This window comes from Perca flavescens, chromosome 17 (genome assembly GCF_004354835.1).
Source record: "Perca flavescens isolate YP-PL-M2 chromosome 17, PFLA_1.0, whole genome shotgun sequence".
NCBI classification, from domain to species: Eukaryota; Metazoa; Chordata; class Actinopteri; order Perciformes; family Percidae; genus Perca; species Perca flavescens.
In genome coordinates, this window is record NC_041347.1 from 21,593,787 (window position 1) to 21,619,177 (window position 25,391).

The 25,391-nt window shown below is 38.8% G+C and overlaps 1 protein-coding gene across 2 annotated transcripts; it reads left to right on the plus strand.

Annotated features, from left to right (window-relative positions):
- The first annotated feature begins 600 nt into the window (after nt 1-600).
- LOC114572655 (carbohydrate sulfotransferase 15) lies at nt 601-22,938 on the plus strand. Of its 2 annotated transcripts, XM_028604374.1 has the most exons (9): nt 601-840; nt 4,905-4,995; nt 15,703-16,338; nt 17,283-17,622; nt 19,070-19,207; nt 20,009-20,165; nt 20,377-20,533; nt 22,240-22,387; nt 22,492-22,938. In XM_028604374.1, exons 3-9 carry the CDS (start codon nt 15,865-15,867, stop codon nt 22,680-22,682), a joined length of 1,605 nt encoding a protein of 534 aa, XP_028460175.1. In that variant the 5' UTR covers nt 601-840; nt 4,905-4,995; nt 15,703-15,864; the 3' UTR covers nt 22,683-22,938. The 2 variants fall into 2 exon arrangements, with proteins under 2 accessions (XP_028460175.1, XP_028460176.1); XM_028604375.1 differs by lacking the exon at nt 4,905-4,995.
- The last annotated feature ends 2,453 nt before the right edge of the window (nt 22,939-25,391 follow it).

The following is a 25,391-nucleotide window of genomic DNA, read 5'->3' on the forward strand; positions in this document are numbered from 1 at the left end:
CAAGCAGTGGCTGAAAACAGATTTTCCAAGGAAAAGGCTTCATGGTTTGGGAAATAAGTCTAATGTGATTTCATCGTGAGTAAAATGAGGGGGAATTCCAGATCCTTAAATCAACTCAAACTCTGGGCTGAAACAGGCAAAGCTGTTTTTGACTCTTAACATTGGGCCCATTAGTATAAAATCATTCTACCTTCTGATCAGCTTGGGCCAGTGACAGAGACATCATTAGTTAAATCCTCCAGTGAAAAAAAAGTTGTACTTCTGTGATAAATTTTGTATAAAGTCTTATATAATAGTTTTCAGAGAAAATAAATATTGAAAATCCAAAATGGATATTCTAGCAGTCTGGGTATTGATGAACCCTCTGGTCAAAACAATGCATCAAGCGTTAAAAGCCCTGCAATAATCTGTGAAACTTTGTCTCATTGACAATCTCTGTTTAATATTCTCTTCACCTCTCCTCTCCCCAAACACTGCAGCTTTACCAGATGTGTTGTTTTACTCATCTGATGCATTCAAAGGTCAGCGGTGCTAATAACACAGAAGAGGACAGAGCGCTGTTAATTACAGTCTGTCTCAAAGTCAAAGCCCACAGTGCTGGAAGAGAACTCGTCCTCCCTCGCACACACGCTCATTAGAGGACATTATCTCGCAACGGCTGCTGAGTGAACTAATGGCAGTGTAATGAACGTGGTTTCTGCAGTTAGATTTGAAAAAGAGATGCAACAGTCTTCATCTCACCTCTCATGCACAGATTATGCACAATTGCAAAGGATTTAAGAGAGCTAAGCCTCTGTTTGCTGTTGGAATCCTGATGTGCTGGATAGTGAACACTCCAAGGTGAGATGACATCCATATATCTGACTCATTTGGAAAGGTAGAAATGGAGGCAGCATGCAGAGAATAACAGAGAAGCTTTTTATGAGCCTGGCTTTCCTTCAAGGATATCGAATAACAGTATAAAAAAAGTACTTTTTACCCTGTGGAATACTTCTGCACACCTTTGAAGAAAGTGTCAACTTTGCACAGATGACAGAGTGTTGTGTGTGTGTTGTGTAATATGATAGATTCTCGTAATGTAGGAGAATGAATGTCTTCAAATGTTGAAGAAAAATGACTAAAAGTAAGTAAAAGTAAAAAGAAGGCAATGTAATGATTGCAATAAAGTGAGTTTCAAACCTGCAGTAACTGATATTTTCATGCCTTGGGGGCAGCGGAAAGAAGTTGTGAACACAACATCAACATATCATCTTTTGAGTTGATATGGCGAACTTGTTGGCAAAAAAGTTGCTGATTTATACAGCAGCTACAGAGCAACATTAACATTTATTTGGAGTCATGTATGTATCCACCTGGCATATGCGATTCCAATATTCACTATCTTTTAGCTCTTTTTGGTCTCTGCGAGACTGCTGGACCGACCGACACACCAACTTTGCCAGAGTAACATATTTTAATGGTATGTTTGAATATAAGTACATCTATTAATATAAACCACATCTTACAATTTATCTAATCAAAACTGATTCAGATGACTCTGTGGGGAAATATATCTGTTAGAAGAAACACACACACACACAGCCCCCACCCCCCCCCACAACACAGCTTGTGCATCTCTGTGAGATGTGAATAAATCACAATCAATTTAACAGGAATTAACAGCAATTAGACTCAAAGTCTCATGCATATGGATATGCTCTGAAGGGGAGGCAGTTTATTCAAATGAGACTTTATCTTCATAGAGCAGTGTCAGCTTCCCAGGGCAGACTCTTTCACTTGTCATAAATGAACCATCTCACCTCTTAAAAGTTGCAACGATGGGAGCTCCAAAGATGAACGTTGTAGCAGTCCTCAACATGTCATTTCGTTTCTCTCATTTTTTTTCTGTTTAGAAACAGATGTCATGACAAATGGCGAGGGAGTCGGCTTTTGACAACAAAATTAATTTCCTTCCTGTAAAGAGGAAGAATAGTGTCAATGGCAGGGTTCATAGAGAATACTCTTTCTTTTGTGATGTAGAGTGAACTGAAAGGATTTCAATTCATTATGATAGGTTCTTTTCTTTTTCTGTGTTTAGTAAAGGATATGGTAGTGATCCCAGATGCACACCAGTGTTCAAAGTGTGGTTGGCTAGCTTGCTGCAGTAACATATCCTTTAACCCATGGGTCGAATTTGACCCATTTTTGAAGTCTCTGTATCGAAAATTTGTAGACTGGGTAAACCCAGCCCGATCTGCAGGCGAAACCTACCTGGAAACCTGTACATTTATCTATCCTGCTTCCGTTATAATTTTGCGGGTACCAATCACAAACAGGCTTATCCACCTGGCGCGCTATTGCCGGGTTTAACACGACGACGATAGAGAAGCAACCAAGCAGCTTCTTGTTTACATTCAACATAGCGGCCACCGAAGCGCAGCAATCCGTTGATGCCGCTGTCGCTGCTACGTCACCCGGATCGTTGGTCTGATTGGTTGAAGGACTATCCAATTGCGTACAGAGTCATTTGAACTATGCCCGTTTTTTTAGTTTTTTTTTAATTAGTTTATTTGTCAGGGACAATGTACAAAATACATTAATCTTACAAAAAGATGTTTTGTACCAGAGTTAGCTAATGCTAGTTTCCATCTGCAGTCCCTGTTGATCACACCTCTTTTTCAGTAAAAAATACAGAGCAGATTCCCCAGACTAATGTTCAATCATAAAAGATTGAGCTTGGTCTGGTGATAGCCAGACTAGGAAATTTGGGTTTCTTTCAACCAAATTGCCCAAAAACATGGTTGGTCCCCATATAACACTCTTCGCAAGTTAAAACAAATGATCGCATCAGTTTTATTTAATTTTATAGCATTTGAGAAAAACGGTTTAAATGGTTTCAAAACAGTATCTGACTAAACTTAGCTTGTTAACTAAAGAAATTGGTATTAAATCATATAAATGAGGTTTATTGACCATGAATTCAAAAAAAATACTAGTGGTAGTGGGGAAAAGCACCAAAAACGTTAGAAAAAGCAACAGAAATGTCAAAAAAGTGACAAAAATGTCAAAAACAGTGTTCATTTTCCGTTTTGACCTGGGAGGACAACAAGTGCATGGTCGACGGGAAGACAACACAAGGGTAAAAGGGCAGATTGAATCTTTTGAAGTGGGGTTATATGAGTTACTTATCCATAGTCAGTGTAGATGACGGTCGGCACGCCCCCAGTTTGGAGAAGCAGACAGAAGTCCCAACATGGAAGCTAAGCAGCTGTTGACAGGGCCATACAGCAAAATGTATTCTAGCCACCTAAGAAAGGTCCACCTAAAAAAAAAAAATCTGTGTTAGTGTACACTATATTTGTAATATTTGTACCGCTTTACCTTGCCGTCAAACAGGGCCTTTACGACGGGGAACTGAAGCCATTCTATGCTCTCTTTAAAGCCACCAGACTCCTTCAACAAAAATAGTAACTTTACCTTGCAGGACACATGAGTTCTGCTACCTCCATTGGTTCACACAATAACACAAACTAACCGATCGAGGCAGCACCAGCAACTCCTGTGTTCTGCAAGGTAAAATTACTGTTTTTGACGAACGATACAACCCCAGCCAACCCCACTTTAAAGATCTACTATTAACTATGTTTTAAGAGTCTTGAGATGGCAAATGGTAAACAGCAAAACATGCCCATCATTTTTGAAAATGATTAATTGGATAAATATGTGCTCTGTGCTTTTTAATAAACAAAGTGATAAATACCATTGCTCCACATTTGTGTGGACCTGCAGTTCAGTTTTGTTTCAGCAGAGCTTGTAGTTTTATCATTAGGCCAATAGTGCCATTGTGAAACATCCACAATGACTCCCACAATGAGTCATGACAACTAGTTAGAATAAAGGAACAGTATGAATTTATTTGAAGACCAGTGGTAATGCACAGCTCTTCTGGTAATATACTATAAGCAATAAAAGTCCCTGATTGCACAATATTGCTTTCAAAAACATTCATCAGTACACTATAAGAACAGGTTGTCCTTCAGAATAAAACTTATAATAAGGTATAAAAACATACCATGACAGCTGGTGAATGATTAACTATGTGCTTCTAAGACATCAAGCTCCAATTCACTCAAGGCCATATAGTGTTTTACTTCAATACCTTCCCAATTGTTGTACCATTATGGGCAGTGGGGTGGATATCTAAGCAGAGATTAAATAATAATATGGAGATTATTTCAAGGCTGGAGTGCTGCTATGTATTCAAAGAGTCTGGTTTGTCCATGAAAATTAAAACGCTTGGTGATGCTACCAAATTAAATAAAATGCACCATTTACAGCACATGGTGTGCATGTTAATGGTTTATGGGGAGATTCATGAGGACACGCATTGTGCATCAGATCTTATGCAGTAGCTTTAATAAGGGGGGTTCTAACGTGAAATAACACATAAATGCATTTTATGTCACAGATTTTCATCCAGGGACTGTTGCTTTTGTTGATTCCCCTAATTAGGATAGCTTTTAACGAAGTTGGTAGGTGAACAATTATTTTGCGGTAACTCTCCACACAGCGACCAATATGGAGACCCAGAGAGGGACCCCTAAACTGGCAGAATGAGTAGCCTGCATCTATTGATTTGCAGTGATTTACAGTTCATCATAACGGCAGGTCAACCCAAATGAAAAGCATTTCGAGGTTGAGATGTAGATAAGATTGGTTCCGGTGCCCGGTGTTTCCTGCGCTGCTCCTCACGCGCACCTCCCCTCTCTCCTCTGACTGTGTGCCGCGCGCAGGGGAGCTCAGTCAGATGGAGACTCCGGAAAGTCTCGCATTTCCGCGTCAAAACCGGAGCCGGCGTTTGTCAACATGAACACCGTTAATGCTGAGGAAACATTCTCATTTATTTCACTTATCGTTTCATACAGACGCCCGTCAAGTGGTTTTAATCGCCTTGATTGGTCGCCATCGTGGCTCGTGAGAGGCTACACAAGAGGCGCGTGCAGACTCAACTCTAGTGTGAGTATCTTTGTTCAACAAAATAATCAATTACAAAAAGATTCAAGAAAAAGGATTTTGTTAGATGTCTGGCGTAATTAGAGATTATTCCTCAGCTGAATGAACGTTTTTGATCATTTTTTTTTTCAAGTGTATTATCTTCATACTAAAACTAGTTGAGTATTTTCCCCACCTTTTTGTCAGTTTTGATCATAAATCCCCCCAAAAAACGTTGTGGTAATCTGATATCAAACACTTTGACTGCAGAGTAGTATAGCTGTGTCTATGAATTGACAGCCTGTATGTAGCAACAACCCATAAAAGCCTAAACTTAACTGAAACATTAGGGAAAAAACAAACTGCACATAGCTTCTTTAATAAGTGTCCTGAAATGAGCTATAAAGTCCCCAAAGCAATACTATGTGTTTAAGACTTTGTAATGCTTGCAGCTATTCTCCTGGTTACATCTTCTCCCTCACTGAACAGCTGCAGAATATCTCAGTGTCATGTCTCCATGGGGTAAAAGACTCATGGTCTACCAGACACTGACTGTGGTATGAGGCAAACATAAACGGCTGTACTGTAAACATTTGTACACACTCTCACAACGTCTTGCGCTTTTCTTGTACTTTTAATTTTTCTGTTTATAGTAACATAAACTGGAGTGTTCTCTGTCTACATCTGACTATTTAACATATTCCCCTAATTCCTTCCATTATGCCTAAATGGTTTCTTTCATGCATCCCAGCAAACAAGCCATGAAGTGACTTGTGTATTTGTTTCCAGCGGCTCATTGCCGGGGTTTGGTTGACGTCTGGGGTGAGATCTGTTGATGTGTGAGATGTTTGCACACTCACAATTTCTGTTTGACATTTGATTCATTATTCTCCCCTTGCTTTCCCCATTCTACTCTATTAAAGAGGCTGCAGCGTGGTGGTCCTGACAGGTAGGCAGACCTTTGGACAAACCCGGCCTCTGTGGACTCTCAGTGCAGCTTCTAAATCACTAAAGTTGTATTTTATTGTTAATCGGAGGGAGAAAGAGTAGGAGCTGAAAGCGAGAGAAGGAGGACATACGTGTAGGTGTGGTGACAGTATGTAGCACCTCTCCACCCTCCATAACTCTGCACACACCCAAGATAAACCTCAGTCCTGCTGCTGCGCCCAGCCCTGCAGTCTGTCAGGTCTACTCTACTGGGCAGGAAGGTTTTAGGTTGCCCCCTGAGTTTGTGGAACAAATGTCTGGCTGGAGAGGGTGAGATGTCAAAGCCATGCTTCTTTTGGCTGATGCTTGAAGCTTAGGTAATGCTATAAGTATGAGCGGAGAGGGAGAGCCAGAGGGTTGAACCATATCAGATTGTTTAGACTGGACTCTGGGGGTCCACCACAAATGGAAGAAAATTATTCTGTACACTCACAGCGCATTAGGAATGTGGGAGGTTTGTATGATATTAAATTGTTTTGGCAACAGCTCCAAGTTTCTATTTCAAGAGTTGGTAGTTTGTTTTACTTGAGATGACAACAATCCTCAGTAATGCAAGATTGGTTCTGCATTATTATCTGTTTGAGAAAGAATGATTAAATGTAGTCAGTGCTCAAAGTGAAACATACAGTAGGCACAGAAATCATGCATGATTCATAAGATATAATTATTATGTTAGTGACACATACTAATTACAGTCTAATTATAAATGTTTAAAAATGAGAATTACTTTTTACTTAGTTTTACCTCTCCCACCTTTTAGATGCTTTTTAAGTGTGTGAACAGATTTTGGCTGACAAGAGTTCATAAAGAAATCCAACAAGTATGATCAAGCTTCTACATGTTACCGTGTGTGTGTTTTGTGTGTGCAAACATTATTGCAGTCGTAGGTTGTCACACACATTCAAAAGCTGCGGCAGTTGAACGGCACTGACAGGTTGTGTCTTTAAGCATTTTTCATCAGCGTAATCTGCAGCCAAATGCTCTCCTGGTTGCAACTCAAGAAGAAACATGTGTCAGGATTGAGGAAAGCATCAAACTTTGTTTACTAACCAAAGCCATAGCTGAACTTTTGCTACTTTTAATGGTAAGAAAGTGATCTGGCAGAGGAGTTACCCTGCTCAGTTGTAACAGGTTGTTTTTTTACCGTGGTTCTTGAGCAACAATAAAGAATAAGTACTAAGCCTGCACGATAAATCGTTATAAAATCGGGATCTTGATTCACCCCAATTCACAATTTAATTTTTAAATGACTTTGAATTTTTTTTTTTTTCAATTAATTTATTGAAAGCATTTGACATTGACATGTTTTAATTATGTTAAGACATGTTCAAGGAGTTCAGATAGAGCCTGTATCAGGGCCATATTTAGTTCAATGTGTTATATGTCACTATTTTTGGTAGCCTACTGTACTTAAATGGCCAGTATGTACTTTATTTTCTTTATTCATTGAAGCCTCTATGTTTATAGGCTTGTGGTGATGTGCAATGTGCTAAAGGTGCCAAAAAAATATCTATGTTTGGTACTGCCAATTTGTTTTGTTTTTTCATGGTTCAAGTGTGCAATAAACATTACACTTTGTGAGAAAACAATCGTGGCAGAGAATCGTGATATCAATTCTAAGCAAAAAAATCGTGATTCATATTTTTCCCCAAATCGTGCAGGCCTAGTAAGTACATGCAGTTTTGTTGCCATTAAGGACTGAAAAGGTGGTGTTATCAACACAAATCAATAAACTCAATCAGGCTTTCAATAATCTATATATTCAAAAGCTTTCTTCAATCTTGTGTTATCAGCATTTGGATTGTGGCAGATGCAAGTCCACTGTGGTCAGATGTTGACCACAGTGAATTGGCCTCATCGCCATTTTGTAATCAGACCAACATAGCAAAATTAAATGAAATACTTTTGTAATATTTAGAATTATGTAATCTGAAGGGTCCAGGGCATTAAAGGATCATTCCGCTTTATTACAACTTTGATTTTTGATTTATCAGTAAGTAGTCTGGCTACTCCACATAGCATTCAGGGATGGGAGGAAAATGTGCTCTGGTTTAATGGCATTTCTTTAAACTAGTGCTAGTCAAACAATTCAAATATTTAATCGCGATTAATCGCATTAATGTCATAGTTAACTCGCAATTAATCGCACATTTTTATCTATTCGAAATGTCCCTTGATTTATTTATTTGTCCCTTTTTTATCTCATTTTAATGCTCTTATCAACATGGAAAAGTGGATTGGCTTGCTTTGTGCTTTTGTTGCCTGGCTTTGACGATGGGGCGGAGAATTGGCATCAGCTGTTTGCTTGGCCATCAAGTGGTATTTCAGACTGGACGTGCTGCGATGATAGCTCAGTTCACAACGACAAAACACACACAGATCACTTTGGTCTTGTCAATGGAACCATTTGGCAACTTTTTAAAAGTAAACTTTCCATTCAGAATCTTATTGGCATCCATTTTGGCGTCTCGCGCTTGCCATCCACTCATAACGTAACGTTAGCCTACTACTCTTTGGCCGGCTTGCAAGCCCAAACAAGTGTGTAGCTGTCTAGCTAGATCCTGTGTGGTGTTACTAGTTGTTGCAACAGCATGTGAAAAAAACTACAAAGTTTACTAGGCCAAAACGAACGTTAATCTCGCGATAAAAAAATTGACGCCGTTAACGCGTTTAACTGAGAGCAATACTTTAAACCAATCAGAATCGTCACGTTAAACTCTGCACAGAGCCGCTGCAAAATAGTCGTGCGAGAGAAAACTCAGATTGTACTGATATTCTAGCTAACTGTCTGGATTTACCCTGCAGAGATCTGAGGAGCAGTTAACGATAGTCCTCATAAATCCACTGGGGTTTAAAATGCCAACACAAAGAAAGCGGAAGGAAACAGAAAATACACGCATCCAGCGGAATTTCCAGCGGTGCCGGAGCAATCCTGGAAGTGGAACGTCAAGGATATAGACTAATCACTAAGTAACATTGTAAGTTAATTGCTGAGATCTAAGAACACAGGTGAAGCAAGAAACTTTAGCAGTCAGATGAACCGAACCCGATCTAAGCAAACCCAAAGTTGGCCTTAACTTTTGCAAATTATCACCTTAACTGTCTGGTGTTATTTTGGCTTATTGGCCACAACTGTTATTGCAGGTCACATGACACCCACTGGCTGAAGACCTTTTTTCTGTGCTTTTCTGAAAGTTGGAAGTGAATCTTTGTAGTACCAAAATAAGTTCCATGTCCAATAGAAATGTCTTGAATGCATGCAAATATATACATCTACATGCATGCACAAATACACAGTTTAGCTTCATAGGATCATCTGCACTTCAGATGTCAGAGTGGACTGTGTTGACCTGGCTGATCAAGACAGTCACTACTGTTAAACAAAAGGTTTTAATATTTCTCGTGTTTTTTTTTTTTTTGCCATGTCTGTTTTGTTTAGACTGTACTATTGCTTGAACAGCCTGCTTACTTAACAGATTAAGGAGTCAGATTTCTGTGAAGTCAAGTGATAGAAAATCAACACGCTCATTCCTTCTCTTAGTTCGAAGTGAAAAAGAAAGGGAGGACTAGTTCAGCATGATGAGACGGATGAAGCCCACTTCCTGAGATATTTGTTCTCTTAGGGAGCTGTTAGATTTCCTGCCAAAATTTTATCCATGATCTGATTGTGAAAATGGCCAGAGAAAGAGTACATCCCAACAGTGATGTTATTTTCTGTTGCTCAAATTACTTTGACTTTTGATTTCTTTTTCATCCACATAGAGAAAGTTCTATTATTACTGCAGTTTTGGTATCCCATCCATCTTTGTTTGACTTCCCCATCAACAGGGAGGCTGTCTTATTTCCTTTTGTGGCATTAGTTTCTCTTGTGCCTCCCATTTCCCAGCGCTGGGATTCAGCCAAGTCACAGTCAAAGAGTGTACTGAACAAGGTCAGGCTTTGTTTACACAGTTATAAACATGAAGACGTGATTAAAACATGTTTCAGGAGAGGCAAGAATATGTGTGTGTAATGAGTGCTGACTCTTGCAACTGATTTTCTCCTCTACTCTCTAACTGATTTTGTGGTCACATTGGATTTTTTGAAAGGCGTTTGTCACATTTGCAGAAGCTCTTTTTCAGGTATCAGATTTCATAATGTCGCTGCTAAACTGAGCTGAACATCTGCATGCAGCATATTGTCTCTGGAAGAGCTCTGCAGGGATGCTGATTTTCATTTGCTGTTCAGTTGGTATCTTTGCAGCACAGACTGGGCTGAGGCTGATTGGCATCATTTTGTCACAAAGGGTATACAGAGGGGGATAAATGAGAGGGTGCAAGACACTCCCATGTAATGGCATAACCTGCACCCAGTTTAACACCCCAAACAGAATTTCAAGCAGATGCATGAGAGCCCATCTGAATTCTGAAATGTCAAAGTAAATGCAATCACATTTAAAAAGCTGTCACCTTGTCTTCTAACTGAAGGAGGTAGGACTATAAGGAAGAACGGAGAAGGAACAAGTCATTGGTCTGCACTTTGTTAATATTTATTAGCAGCACAAAAGGTTAAATTCCAAATTTGACACACAGCTGTAGAATCTGTACAGCCTTGACTAATTAAAAATAATGAGCTTCATGGTTTGTCGCTGTAACAAGCACAAACTACTGATATGATAGATCTTTTATCACAGCTGAACATATTGTTATTACAAATCAGTAAAAATGTTTTTGCCTTTGTAAGGTTCAATAGCGTCCAGCCAGAAGATGTATAATCTCAAAAGTATAGACACTAATTTTATAATTTACAGTTGTTGAAAGTGGCATATTCTACACATTACATTTATGTGACGACCTGTCACATTCACACATTCATACCTGGAAGCTGCCCAGTAAAACCACAGTCTGATCTGCTGGCCACTGAGCAGCTCCACTGGAGCGGTTAGGGTTAAGGGCCTTGCACAAGGGCACCTCAGTGGTGGTAACGAGGGAGGGACAAGCGCTGATCTTTCACTTTCCCCACCCAGATTTTTATCCTGTTGGTCTGAGGATTGAACCGACGACCTCCCGGTCACAAGTTTGCTTCTTTAACCTTTCACCACTGCCACAATGACCCCAAGATCTTGGTTGCAGCTGTCTCCATGGTCCTGCTGCACTCCCTACTAAGCTCTGCGGTGCCCTACAATGTCATGCTGTGTCCTGCTGAACCCTGCTGCTTCCTGCTACGTCCATCCATGCTTTGCTGTGCCACGCTACATCCTGTAACGCCCTGCAGCGCCCTGATATGACATGAACTACTACGACTACCATTTGAAGTCGCTGTTCCATTATTAATGTAACTATTATTGCCACTGTTCATCACATCCCCAACCAGCTCTGTCAGACGCCGCCTACCAAGAGCCTGGGTCTGTCCGAGGTTTCTTCCTAATAGGGAGTTTTTCCTCGCCACTGTCGCACTGCTTGCTCTTGGGGGAATTATTAGAATTGTTGGGTCTTTGTAAATTATAGAGTGTGGTCTAGACCTACTCTATCTGTAAAGTGTTATGATTTGATACTATAAATAAAATTGAATTGAAATTGAATTGGATCTGTATGATACAGGAGAGACTGGGTTTTCAAAACATTTAAGTTGTTTTCAATAAGGTGTAATTTCCTGTTGGATTTTGTTGGTTGTTTGACAGTATATGCTTACAGAAGAGTGGGGTTTACAAGCCTATTAATTATCTAGAAAAGACTCCTGAGTTTATAGTAATCTCAATTACAGTAAATGTAAGAAATAGCAGCTCTTACATTCTTGGCCTCACTGGTGTTGTTAGAAATAAAAAGCTGTGGGTTAATACAATCAAATGGTTGTACCTACTAAGCCTGAATAGATTCAACAAATTTCATGACCTCATTTCATTGGATAGTTGGTATTTTGCCCTGAGGATGGGAAAGAGGGATACTTAGTGTCCAAAATGGAAAAAAGCTCATACTGTGGGAGCATAGTTGTGCTCTGCCCATTTAATAAAAATGAAACTTTGGAGGGAAGGTCAGAGGTTTATCAAACCTTTCTGGGGACTATCAACAATCAAGACATCAATAAATCAGTTGTTGTGATGTGTTGATTTGAAGTGTTGGACAGACTGACAAGATCCCCATCATCAGGCCCCACGGTTCACCACTTTGGTCCAGACCAAAATGTGTCAACAACTATATGATGGATTGCCATGACGTTTTGGACGAACATTCAAGTTGTGCAGAAGATTAATCTTTATAATTTTGGCAATCCCCTGAACACTTTCTCGAGTGTCACAATGAGGTTCTCGTTTGTGTTTTTGCATGAATAACCATGAAATGTGGTATCCCATTCGTGATAAATTGTAATAATGGGTTTTCATCTAGTGTCATCATCATTTGAGAACAAGCAGCCGTGAGTCAAGATTTCAGATGAATTCACGTATTTATAGTGTAAACAACCCAACACATTTCACCAACAACATGAGTAAAATCGCATTCTGTCTTTGATACCAGATGAGTCTTGACATTTTGTGCACTTAGGACAACAAAGGCATCTAATGCAATGATGAATGCAGGCTTTTGAGTCAGCAAGATTCTGATGCTCTGATCACCTCAGTCAATCCCACCTGCTGTTTTCTTCCCACCGCAGATCGATTTTTAGACCAGAGGTCTAATAAAGGCTGTCTTTTCTGCTCTTTCTCACAGTTTTTCTCATCTCTGCTGCTTCACTTCTCCACTCTGTGCTTTACCCTTGACTCTTACTGTCCTCTTTATCCTCTGTCACATTAACTAGACATTAATATTTAATGGGACTACTAGATTGATAGTAGAGAACAGAGAGGATAACCATTACCTGGATTTGTAGAAATAAAGATATGCAGAGGCATGAACAAAATGAGAACAGTAGCATTCATTAATATACTTTTGAAAACACAGCTAGCAAGGGCTTTACACATCAATAAAAAGTATAAAACAACATCAAAATATGGGAATTTAAGAAAAGGGTAAGGCAGGAATCATGATTTGTATCAAAAGCAGTATTATTCACGAATAACTTAAACTAAAGCTGGTCAATATATCAATATTATATCGATATGATGAAATGAGACTAGATTTCGTCTTAGATTTTGGATATTGTAATATGGCATAAGTATTGTCTTTTCTTGGCTTTAAAGGCTGCATTACAGTCAAGTGATGTCATTTTCTGAACTTACCAGACTGTAACTGTTCTATTATTTGCCTTTACCCACTTAGTCATTATATTCACATTACCAATGATTATTTATCAAAAATGTCATTGTGTAAATATTTTGTGAAAGCACCAATAGTCAACACTACAATATCGTTGCAATATCGATATTGAGCTATTCGGTCAAAAATATCGTGATATTTGATTTTATCCATATCGCCCAGCCCTAACTTAAACTATTGATTACTCTAGATGTCAGTTTGGTAAGCAAGGGTTGTCATTGGCATTTTAAAATGCCCACCTCTGTCTACTGATATTTTATTAAGTGAGGCTCTCTAGATGGATTGAAAATAAATTCTTTGCCCAATCGCAAGTGGGCTTTCAGATATTGCCATGCATTCCTGATAAGTCTACACGGTCTGAGAGCTGTCCCATTATGAAATCTGCAAATGTTTGAGGGCTTTCTTGTGAACTTTTAAAGTCCTTTGGGCACACATTCAGCAAGTCTGCACTCATGCAGACTTTGCTTGAGTAACCTACGATTTATATCAGTGTTGCAACATTAAAAGAAAGATAAGGGGAACGCTGCAAGCCTGAAAAAAAAAACAGATGGAAGAGGCTGGCAAGAACGAATTTACATACATACACTCAGATCACAAGCAAGCACTGTGTTGAGGATGTAGTGATGAGAGGATTATGATTTTGTTTTTTATAAAAAAAGTACTCTTAAGGGAGTACTCCACCATAATAGGATTTCACTTCCATAAAGTTGGGCGACTCACAAGAGACAGGATCAAAAAACAACGGTCAAAATCAAAGCAACATAGGCTGAAATATCTGAAGCAAATTTTCCTCCATCCTCTACCTCACCCAGTAAGAGCGTTCACCCCATGTTGGCTGAGTCCTGCAGAGGTCCGGGTTTGAATCCAACCTGTGGCCCTTTGCTGTGTGTCATCCCCCATCTCTCTCCCCCTTTCATGTATATTCACTGTCACTGTAATAAAAGGAAAAAGCCCCCAAAAAATAATCTTTAAAATGCTTGTTTTCTGAATGAAGTTCGGATTCATCAGGGCTATGCTATGCAAGAGAACCTCAATGGTTATAGGCTTTTCTCAAGGCTTTCTCCCTTGAGTTAACCCTCTAAGGTCTAAGGGCATATTCACATATCTTCTAAAATTTACCTTTTTTTTAAGGTATTTTCATAAAACCGATCCCTGTTCAGAACAATCTCAGCTAAGATGCCCACATTTTTTCTAGCGCAATGTGTAAAGAGATAATTTGGGGCAAAAGCTGAAACGTTGATGTTCGCTTTTTGTGAAATTCCTCAAATCTCTTTTGAAAACAAACCTTAACTTATGATGTGTTGTACGAATTGTTTCAGTGCTTGAAATGAGTTTACCAAAGTCTTAGGTTATATATAATTTAAATAGTAAATAAACGTCTGAAATTAAATTTTGTAATATTGCCTTTTGAGTAGGATTGTTGTCAAACATCGTTGGGACGCACGCACCGGCGCGTCTTTTGTCCTCAGAGAGTTAAAAAAAACTTTTTCTCATAATCCTGCAATTTGCCAAATGATGATTTGGTATGACCATTTGTATGCTTCAAGCTACAAAAACACTGGATACTACACTTTCCATAATGCACTTTTGATAGTGTCTTTCATTAGACTCAATCCAGCGTAGTCACCTAAAATGATGCAGAGTGGCCTTTCATTATGCTCTAAATATGCACCTTCATTGATTTAAGTGTGAACATGTTGAGTCACATAACGTTGGCTGCACTTTATCAGGCCCCTGTTGTGCAGTAAAAAAAAAGAAAACTCTAAAATTAGAGAATTGTAGTATACTGGTGCAGGATTTCAATCCCCAGGTCCAGTGGGATTGTTAAACTCTACAAACTGTACAACAAAAGAAAAAGAAATATGTTACTGGCTGAGGAAGTGTTTTAAAAGTGTTTTAAAAACATTTTACACTTCAATGTCTGGAGTTCATTAGCACTAGAAATAACAATGGCTACTTTCTTATTATTCATGGGGCGGGAAAAGAAAATACTTGCACTTGCCACACTGCATGTTCACCTGTATCAATACTTAACTTGGTTTTCTCTGTGTAAAACCTTGATCTTGAAAATGATACTTCCAGGTTAACAAAATGAAACTCGCAGCAGGCTTTTAGCTCACAGAGAATAATCGTGTGTTTTTAGTTTTGAATTACAGAGTAACTATTATTCTGACCTTGAAAGTCTCTTAGTAAAGCTGTGCTATATTGCCCTCATCATGAAGCAAGGGATCTCCATGCAGCAGACCACACACTCTGCAGCTAACCTCAAACATTTTTAGAGGTGACTGGTGCTATAGAAGGGAGTGTAGTTTGAAATTCACTGACTGATGCCTCGGAGTGGGATTAAGCTCCCTCAGATACCCTAATATTAAAAATGTTCATACCACCTTTCTTGGAATAATGGGAGATGACTGAAATACTTCAAAGGAAACAACACTGCTGCAATTTTGGTGAAAAGAAAGTTGAAGTGATATTAATAAAAAGCCATGTTTTAACAAGTGTTTCTGATTTACAGGAGGTCCTGCTGAAGACTGGGGAGCACGTAAGAAATGAAGACAAGTGACATAGAGAGTATGGATACATCAGAACACACAACCTCCTGTAGGTGAAACTTGAACCTTTTTCTTGAGAGAATAATTCTCCTCTTTCTACATGCATACTGCGCTTTTATGTCAGTATGTCACTATCGGATTGTAAATATGGGAGCAAGACTCATACGGAGCACACTTGCAGCCTTCACAGCTTGCCCATGGCTGAGAACTATGGGAAGAGGCCTGTTAGGACATTGTTTGACTTCAGGCACACAAACGTGACTGAGAATCTGGATATCAAGTGGGTTCCACTGTTGTCCCGGACTAACCTGCGGAGCGTCTCAAAAGTCAAAGTGGTTAGCTTCCTGATGGGCTTGATAATGACTTTTCTTATCATGGCGTCCTACATCCTGATGTGGGATAGGAAAAGACTCTTGGTTACCCCCTTACCCTATCAGCTCAGACCTGTGGTCATGCCAACCAGCACAGCAGCAGCTGAAATTTCCTCTGAAAACAATTTAGGAGACATGAAATTGCTAGTGAAGATCATCGGCTCTAAACTTGAATACACACCCAGGAAGGTGCCTGATGAAAAGGATGTCGTAGGAACGGACTCCCATGTAAGTCTGTGGAAAATGTGTCTGACTCAATTTTGCTGTGCATGAGTGGGCCAACCAAAATAAAGGATGTTTTTGTTATAGCTCCAGGCTGCAATTAAGCAATGTTTTCACAAAAAAAAAAAATGCTGTCAAATGATAATTAAATGATTATTTTTTGTTGAGATAAGTGAATACTAGGAGACTGACAAACAACAAACACCTTACAATCAACTCTACAGTAAATGCCTGTTTTGTGAAGCTCATAATGACCGGTGTTTGTTGAGACTGACAGAGGTGTTAATTCAACTTGGAGCCCACGTTCGCAGGGATGTTAAGTAAATATCAGGTTACATGTTTCGTTAAGTGTTGCTAAGGACCTAAAGACTGCTGTTACTATGTGCTAATTTACTGTAATTCTCCTGTGTTTGGTGTATGTTCTCATCATGCGTCCCCACATTACTGTACGTGATTTTGGAATGTTTATGACTAAGGCATCATCAACTCCCTAAATCACAATTACAGAGAAAGCAACACAAGTAAGTTAGTAAGTTGAATGACCAACTAGTGTTATGTGTCAGTGTTAGACACATGAATATCTAATTCAGTTTTCAACCACTGCAGGTTGGGATGCATCAGTTGCACAGCTGCAAAATCATGTCATGTAGCCCTAAATTATGGATGTTTTGATACTTTGTCATGAGAACTTGTAACTGCTGTCCTACAGTGTAAATTACATGAATATAAAGTAGCTGCCGTTCCCATGAAAGTAGAATCTCTTTTACCAGCCACCACCTGTAACCAAAAGCTGCAATTTTCACAAGAATGACAATTGTTACCTCTGAGTTTCATGAAAAACATGATATGCTTCTCCAAATCATGATTCACCAATAGGCTAGAGGGCCAGTATTTCCATTATTTTGTCAATCCTCTGTATTGCCTAATTTCCTTTTTGTTCCTCTCTATAGTTGTTCTCTGTAATTCCTCGCCATTTCCTGCCCGGCATCAAGAGCCCTTGCTGGTATGAGGAGTTCTCCAGTGAACTCAGCACTGATCTGTACAGGAGGAACCGCTTCACTCTGCGTTCAAAGAGCTTCAAGACTGTGTGTGACCACCTGAGGACCAACTTCCACCAGCACTTATACCACAGAGGCGGCAAACTGTTTCGTCTACGCTGCTTGCCTTTCTTCTACATCATTGGCCAGCCCAAGTGTGGCACGACTGACTTGTTCCACAGGCTGCTGCTGCATCCAGAGGTAAAGTTCAACACGATGAAGGAGCCCCACTGGTGGACCAGGAAACGCTTTGGTAAGTCATCTAAATGTTTTGAAACATTGACTGTGGAAGCTAGCTAATGGATTGAAAAAAGTTATACGTAACTGCAGATTGAATGCATCCAAAAGACCAAAACAGATGGCAGAAAATACACGTATTTAGAAAAGAGCTGCGATGATTAGTTGATTCTGCTTTCTCAGGTCTTACATCATAGTAAATTTAATATTTTTAGGTTTTGGGTTGTAGACTGGGCAAAACAAGACATTTATTAATGTCACCTTGTGCTCTAGGACAGTGGTTCTCAAAAAATATTAGACTCTCTTAGTACCACCATTAAGGCCCACATTAAAATGGATGGCATAGGCCTACCTTATTCAGATACGGACAGTTCACGGAAGAGGCAGGTTTATTCCTAAAAACAATATTGTCAACAGCCACAGCCACGCTGTACATCATCCGTCCTGCTCCAACTGAATCTAAATTTGAGGTTTGAGATATCTTCTTACTGTTTTGCATCATTTGCTGCTAGCAGGTACTGTGGAGATTTCACCGCCGCTGCTTCAGTAGCAACTAGCACTTGTGTTCCTCCATATATAGTTTCAACAGGGCTTCTCAAAATATTCTCCTCATTTACATGTCTCTTCCCAATAGTTAAAGTTTGGAGACACTGCAGTGTTTTTGAACCATTTATTTTACCTCTGCTTACTATCTTGCCATCACAGCTCATAACTAATCATGGATGTATGCGCACACCGTTCATGAACGTAACTATGTAGCAAGCTGATATATATATAAAAAAAAAATGTTTTCACTTAAACAAACAAATGTAGTATTTCTATATGTTTTTAACTTAATTTATTTCATTTTTTTTAAATATATTAGATATTCCACCAGCGTACCACTAGAGGGAGCTCACGTACCACCAGTGGTACTTGTACCACAGTTTGAAAACCAATGCTCTAGGATATTGTTTTGTGCATTTTCCATTTTTTGATTTACAGACTAAATGGTTAATCAGTTAATCAAGAAAATAAGGCGGATTAATATACAAAGAAAATATTTGTTGCTTGGCTGCAGTTTTAAAAACCTACTTCTACTACTTCTACTAATTTAGGGTAACTGTGATGTAATGTCTGTGTTTTATGTAATACACTTGTATGTAAACGTGTAGCTTCATCAGCACTCCTCTGGAAAATTTATTATATATCTTCCAATTTACTTGCTTCTACATAGAAGTAGTTAAACAGTCATGACTCCAGACAGTGCTTCCAGATTGAGCATTTCTTGCCATCTCCCAATAAACGACTTCTATGTTTAGGTAGACCTGACCAAACCCTTCTGATTATTCTCAAGTAACTAAGGCTTTTAAGTCAACCTGATTCAAAGCTTACTGAACAATCCATTGAGATAATTTTATGGTGCTGAAGTCTATAAAAGTGCTCATACTGATTGTTATTTTTGGCTGTACTTTGGGGTGCAGGTTATATCCGTTTCAAAGATGGCTTCCAGGAAAATTTTCCTGTAGAAGATTACCTGGATCTGTTTGACTTGGCAGCCCAAAACATCCAAGATGGAATCAGTGGAAATTCATCTGGAGACCACCGCACACTCATAACAGGTGAACACATGTGAGAGTGTTTGTGTGTGTGGGTATCATTACCGTCCATTGTGCATCAGATGGAATAATCTGTTGCATTATGGTGTTTTTGTTTTATTTAGATACATTTTTTATTAGCACCATTTATCATTCAGACATGCATTTGGTGTTTTCTGAGGACATTTGACCGGCAAAACAATTGGATCCTGTCCATGATCCAAATTACAGGTCTATTTTGTTTTCCTTTTCTTTCGTGTCAGGCCTCATTCTTTTTCAGTGGCTCACCACCAGGAGCTCATAGTGGTGCTCACATATTTTAGATATTCTGTGGTCTAACAACACAGTGTCTTAAGAAGTGTACACAGAGTCTCAAATGTCCCTGGGGCCTGTCACAACCACCTTTATTCTCTCTCCATGCATCTACGATTATAAATAAGGTTCATCAAACTTTGGGCCTGGCCCTGAGAGACAGTAGACAGCATCATCTAATACATAAATAAATAAATGATCTTGGTTAAATTAAAGCTTTGGTTGCGGAAGTGAAACAAACTCCTTATTTATATTTTGCAAGGATAATAAGGATGATAATGAAATTACACTATTCATTTAAATCAAATCTAAAAAGTTGCAACTGCACTGTCACAAATCTCTATGTGTGGATTTGGAGGACATAATGTTACCACATAAGGAAAGCGTTTGCAACATCTCTTGCATATTTTGATCTGGAATGTTCAGCTCAACTGTGCCAATTATGCAGTGTCTGCAATACTTGCTGCATTTTAAATGCGAAAGGTGATGCTCAGACTGTCAATGTCTTGACAGGTGAGGCCAGTGCATCCACTATGTGGGACAACCAAGCCTGGAGCTATCTTCACGGAGACAGGGAGGAGACACAGCCAACGTTCCTGGCCCAGGACTTCATCCACACAGTCCACCCCGGTGCCAAAATCATCATTATGCTTAGAGATCCAGTAGAGAGGTACTGTAGTGAAATCCATCCACACATCTGTTTGTATATATACAAATGTGATTTTCCATTTGGATTGCTTCTGAAGGATTTTCCTATATATGTTATTGTGTATAGCATATATGTTTAAAATCATAACTCCTATTGTTTGCCCATCATCGTCCAGCAAAATGTCCTTTTGTAGTTCCAACAGGCTTACAACTCTGTTATTTTCTGTTCCCAGACTTTATTCTGACTACCTGTACTTTAAGATGGCCAACAAGTCAGCAGAGGACTTCCACCAGAAGGTCCTAGACTCTGTACAGTTGTTTCAGTCCTGCCTGTATGAGAGGTCACTTCGTTCCTGCGTCTACAACACTAGCCTCTCCAACGCCATGCCGGTTAGCTGAAATGATGTTCTGACTTTTAACTGAGTTTACATAAGATTACAGATTTATAACTATATTGAATTAAACCTAACAGCAAACACAGAATTTCTTCTTGAAACTTTCTACCTGTTTACTGCACTCTGGTTCTGTGTAGTGAAAAATACAACCGACTAGCTGCCCAGAATCACTTCAGACCCTTCAGCATACATACTATCAGACAGTAAGCTGAGTTATGAGCTCTGTTGGTTGTCACCCCTAATCACAACATGTCAGAGACAGCACTATTATCCAGGGAGATTTACTACAGTAAAAGCAGCAATCAGCTCGACCTGAAACCATTGGAACAGAAAGAGAATCTGTCTCAAATCTAACAACAAAAAAAAACATTCAGAAAAACACCATTAGGTTCTTTTTGTTTACATGACTTTTCTGCTACGGATGAGAGGAAGATGAGGGCTTTCAAAATCTGTTCGTGCCACTCTGCTTGAATCACAGCGCAGTATTTTACTTTTTGTGTTTCACTGTGGTTCCCTCTTGAGGACTCTGAGTGTCTGTGCATCTGGAATAAATGAAAAAACTCACTCTTTATTTTACCATTCAACAAAAGGAATTAATCAATGGCTTAATGAAGGACTCAGACTTTAAAGGCACACAATGATCAGTAAAATCACTGCTGTAAGTGTGGGTCACATAAGGTTGCCTCACAATTAGAAATAGTGTCCCTATACGGAATATGTCCACCATATATCCGGTTGGTTGGTTTTATATTCTCTTTAAAATAACAAAAAAAATGTTTGTTATTTTGACTGGTCTGACCTTAAGCACACTTAAACACCCATACAGATTAAATAATATTTTTTTATAGAAGTCATGAGCTGACAGTTTAAGTTTCTATATGATATGTAATTGTTATGTAGTTTTCTGCTTATACAGTATATCAAAGTATTGACTGCAGAGCTCTTTAATAACTGATCAGTTTCTGCTGACATCTAACCTTATATCACCAATCATTGTAACAGTGTTTGTTGTTGTGATTACGTTACTTTGAAGTGGAAAAATAGAAAAGAATAATACTTGCTATATTCCTTTTTTTTTATTGTCGAAAAATCCCACAAAAAATAGCAAAATCAACAATGCACTTTCCAACTTGAGGTGGTTTTGATAGTTGTTTGACAATGATGAAGCTCTATGACACAGAGGTACATCAAGCTATGGATACACAGACAATGATCAGTTCATGTTTTTTTGTTTTTTAATGGATTTGTTGACATGTTTTAAGGACTTCTTGTTCATGTTTAAAGCTTTAGTGCGTAACTTCTTTATATTAATGAACATCCATTACATTTAAGCCATTGCCAAATGAGTTGTTACAAAGCGAATTAAGCCTGTTGGCTCTACAAAACTCTCTGTATTTCTCAGCATGGCTGTGTTTAGAAGAAACTCAATTAAAGATAATTACCACTTCTGAAAAGTTCATCGTGTTTTTTTAATCCTCCGTGTCCTCCTTGGCTACTAGCAGCTGTGTGGAGGAGGGGTGGGGGAGAAGCGCGATCACGGAAGGCTTGTGTCATGCGGATGCACCGACAGAATTGTTATTATTTAGAATTCCTCATGGGGGAGACAGAAACTACACACTATAGCTTTAACAGTGAGATGGAAAATTCACCTTTTAATCTTTGAGACATGATGTTGACTTATTTTGATTTTTCCACCCATAGGTGAGGCTAAATTTGGGGATGTACATCATCTTCTTGCTGGATTGGCTGACAGTTTTCGACAGGGAGCAGATTTTAGTTCTTCGACTCGAGGACTACGCAGCAAATCTCAAAGGGACAATCAAGAAAGTTTTTGATTTTCTGAGTGTTGGTACGTATCCAAAAAGTGCCTGTATCGACTGTGTATTTATATGGTTGTTTCTGCCTTAAGCCTTCACTTCTGTAATGTTAAGGACTCTGACATCCCCCCCACAGGTCCTCTGTCGGAGCAGGTGGAGGCCACACTGACCAAACGGCCTATGTCAAACACCCGGCGGGCCGCAGACAAAAACTTGGGTCCTATGCTTCCAGCTAGCAGAGACCTCCTCAGGGAATTCCACCAGCCCTTCAACCATAAACTGGCCAGTGTGTTGGACAACAAGGCCTTCCTCTGGAGTAACAATTGAATGGACATGAGCATGGACAAAAATGTGTAAGGATGTGAATGAACAACCGGAGCAAGGAGCTAGAGCAGGAATGCCTATTGATATAAATTAATTTACAGTCGGAGAACTCATACACAGGTGTATAGTTGTATAGTAAGTTTTATTAAGGTCTGAATAAAAGTATGGGTTTTGTTTGTGATATTTATTTGCTCTTGAAAGAATGTGAATGACTCATCTAGTCAAGGTAATAATAAAATAATCTGATTTTGCATTTTAATTTGATGCTTTTTCATTAAGCCATTGCCGAATAAAAGTCCACAAAATGCACCACACATTCATTCATCTACACCTTTGGATAAAGTTTCACTTTAATGTATGTCTCAAATGGCTGAGTTAAATATCATGTGGTCATGGTAATTTTGAACTTTTTATACAAAGAAATATGCCCTTATTATCCATTTCCTTAACTAGAAAGGAAAAAAAAAACTAATTTATACTTGTAACATTAGATATCAGAGCATCTAAGAGAAAGTCAACAATCATCACAATGGATACATATTATTATAATGATTTTACAGCATTGTGCAGTGGGCAATCAAGGAAGCTTTTGAAGCCAAAATATTTCAATACAAGCAGTTCAAGTGTTTTACCCTCTTAAACCTTACTGACCCAATAATGTCATGACATCATGTTCTGGGATTAATCACAAGAGGGCACTAAAACACAGAACTCCAGTATATCAACAGCCAAACACTCCACAGTTCCTCAGACCTGATGTGGTATCTCCCAGTATTTTAAGTCGGATACAATACAGGTCAATACAGCCATGGTTGTTAAAACCTCCCCATACAGACTTCTTAATTATGAGGATTTCCTATACAGTATTAAGGGCAAATGTGCTCACCATCAGGTGTATCTTTAGGCTGCTCCATCATTGCAATAATAAAACATTAAAAATCAGTATGGTACAAACCAAATACATTATAACCAAACCAAAATTATGAAATCCAGGGGGAGAGGGAGTTTAATAGTGTATCAAGCAATCATACCTGATGACCTAACTCCACCCTTCAGGCACCAGACTGAACCCCTGAATCAAATTCCTCCAGGTGATCATAATAATTATATATATTTATAATCTGTCCCAAATAATTACACAGAAAATCACGTTGACAAAAAATAGAAAAAACTGCAATGCAATACTTTTTGCATATGGTATACCCACAGTAATGTACCTATACATCCACATGCACATACACATCACACCATCTGACAAGGATACGTTTTTTGTAATCAACTTTTGTATTGTTATTTTGCTTCAGATATGTATAAACAAAACACAAACAAATAAAAAATCAATACGACTAAACAAAACAAAAAGCAAAACCAAGTTTGCTTGAGAATTGTTCAATATAGTTATCATAATCTGGCTCCTTGGGCAGTTGCAAAGCAGTAATGTGATAAAGACGGAGAAAATAAAACAATTTTAGCTTCATCCTCTTGCCTGTGATCCATAGCACTATTTTTCTGTCATCTAAAAATAATGTGTGCATAATGAATTGCTTTAACATGTTCTTGTCTGAAAGCCTAATTTACTTGAGTTTGTGAAATACCATTTTCTTGCTTAAAGCTACATTACACATGTAAGTATTTCTCCCATCTAGCGGTGAAATTATATATGACAACCAACTGAATATTTCTTTCTAGCCCCTCCGGGTGCATTTTAACTCCTATGGTGGCTGTATTATTCCAAGAAGTACGACTTCGTCCGCGAGTGTTCCTTCCAGTGTAATACTAGTTTTACGTTATTTTGATACCGTTACCGTAGCTCTTCTAACTGTAGCTAGTCTGTGTTACAACTGCACATGACGTGAGTTGTCTGCCAGGGAAATCACAACACATAGATTACGTTTATGTTACAAGGTAGACAATTCTTTTTCATCATTGACACGAGGAAAAGTATCCTGGACGTCGTTCTAGCGTTATGCACAACCACGCTATAGTTAGCCAAGCAACTATAAATCTTCGAATTTCAGACTGATCTCATAAAGTGGCGTATGTATGACACACCAATTCGTATGCCATTTTGGCGAGTTATCAAGACGCATAATCACTTTTTAGCGTGTTTATCAACGCCGTTCGACCTACATTAGGGTTTTTTGCTAAGAATCAACTCAAAACATTACACAATGGAACTTTAAACTGACATTTTACATTTTAACTGTGGCTCCCTTGTTGGGTTGATTACCATTTAAAGCCATATGGATTACAGGTGACATTTTACTTATGTCATCGTCAACATGCACTTATTGAGGAAAAACAATCAAAGATAAGACACTGAGGAGGGCTCTGTGCCTGATAATCACCTTTTGCTCTGATTATGTGCATTTACAATGTGATTGGTCTCATGGATGACGACAAAGTTCGGGGAGCCACAGGCTTGAAGAGAGAAAGATAGTCAAGCTTGACTGATTGCTCTCTTCATGTGATACTTATGGTAATCCTCTCCAGGATTTTCAATTCAATTCAATTTTATTTATAGTATCAAATCATAACAAGAGTTATCTTGAGACACTTGACAGATAGAGTAAGTCTAGACCACACTCTATAATTTTCCCTATTAGGAAGAAACCTCGGACAGACCCAGGCTCTTGGTAGGCGGCGTATGACGAGGCCGGTTGGGGATATGATGAACAGTGGCAATAAAAGTCACTTTAAAGATAATGGAAT

What these genes read in the sequence shown, in the direction of transcription:
- LOC114572655 (XM_028604374.1), top strand. Translation starts at nt 15,865, where the DNA reads ATGTCACTATCGGATTGTAAATATGGGAGCAAGACTCATACGGAGCAC. An exon ending in GTGGACCAGGAAACGCTTTG is followed by an intron (nt 17,623 to 19,069) that starts GTAAGTCATCTA and finishes TTTGGGGTGCAG; the next exon opens with GTTATATCCGTTTCAAAGAT. An exon ending in TTTTGATTTTCTGAGTGTTG is followed by an intron (nt 22,388 to 22,491) that starts GTACGTATCCAA and finishes TCCCCCCCACAG; the next exon opens with GTCCTCTGTCGGAGCAGGTG.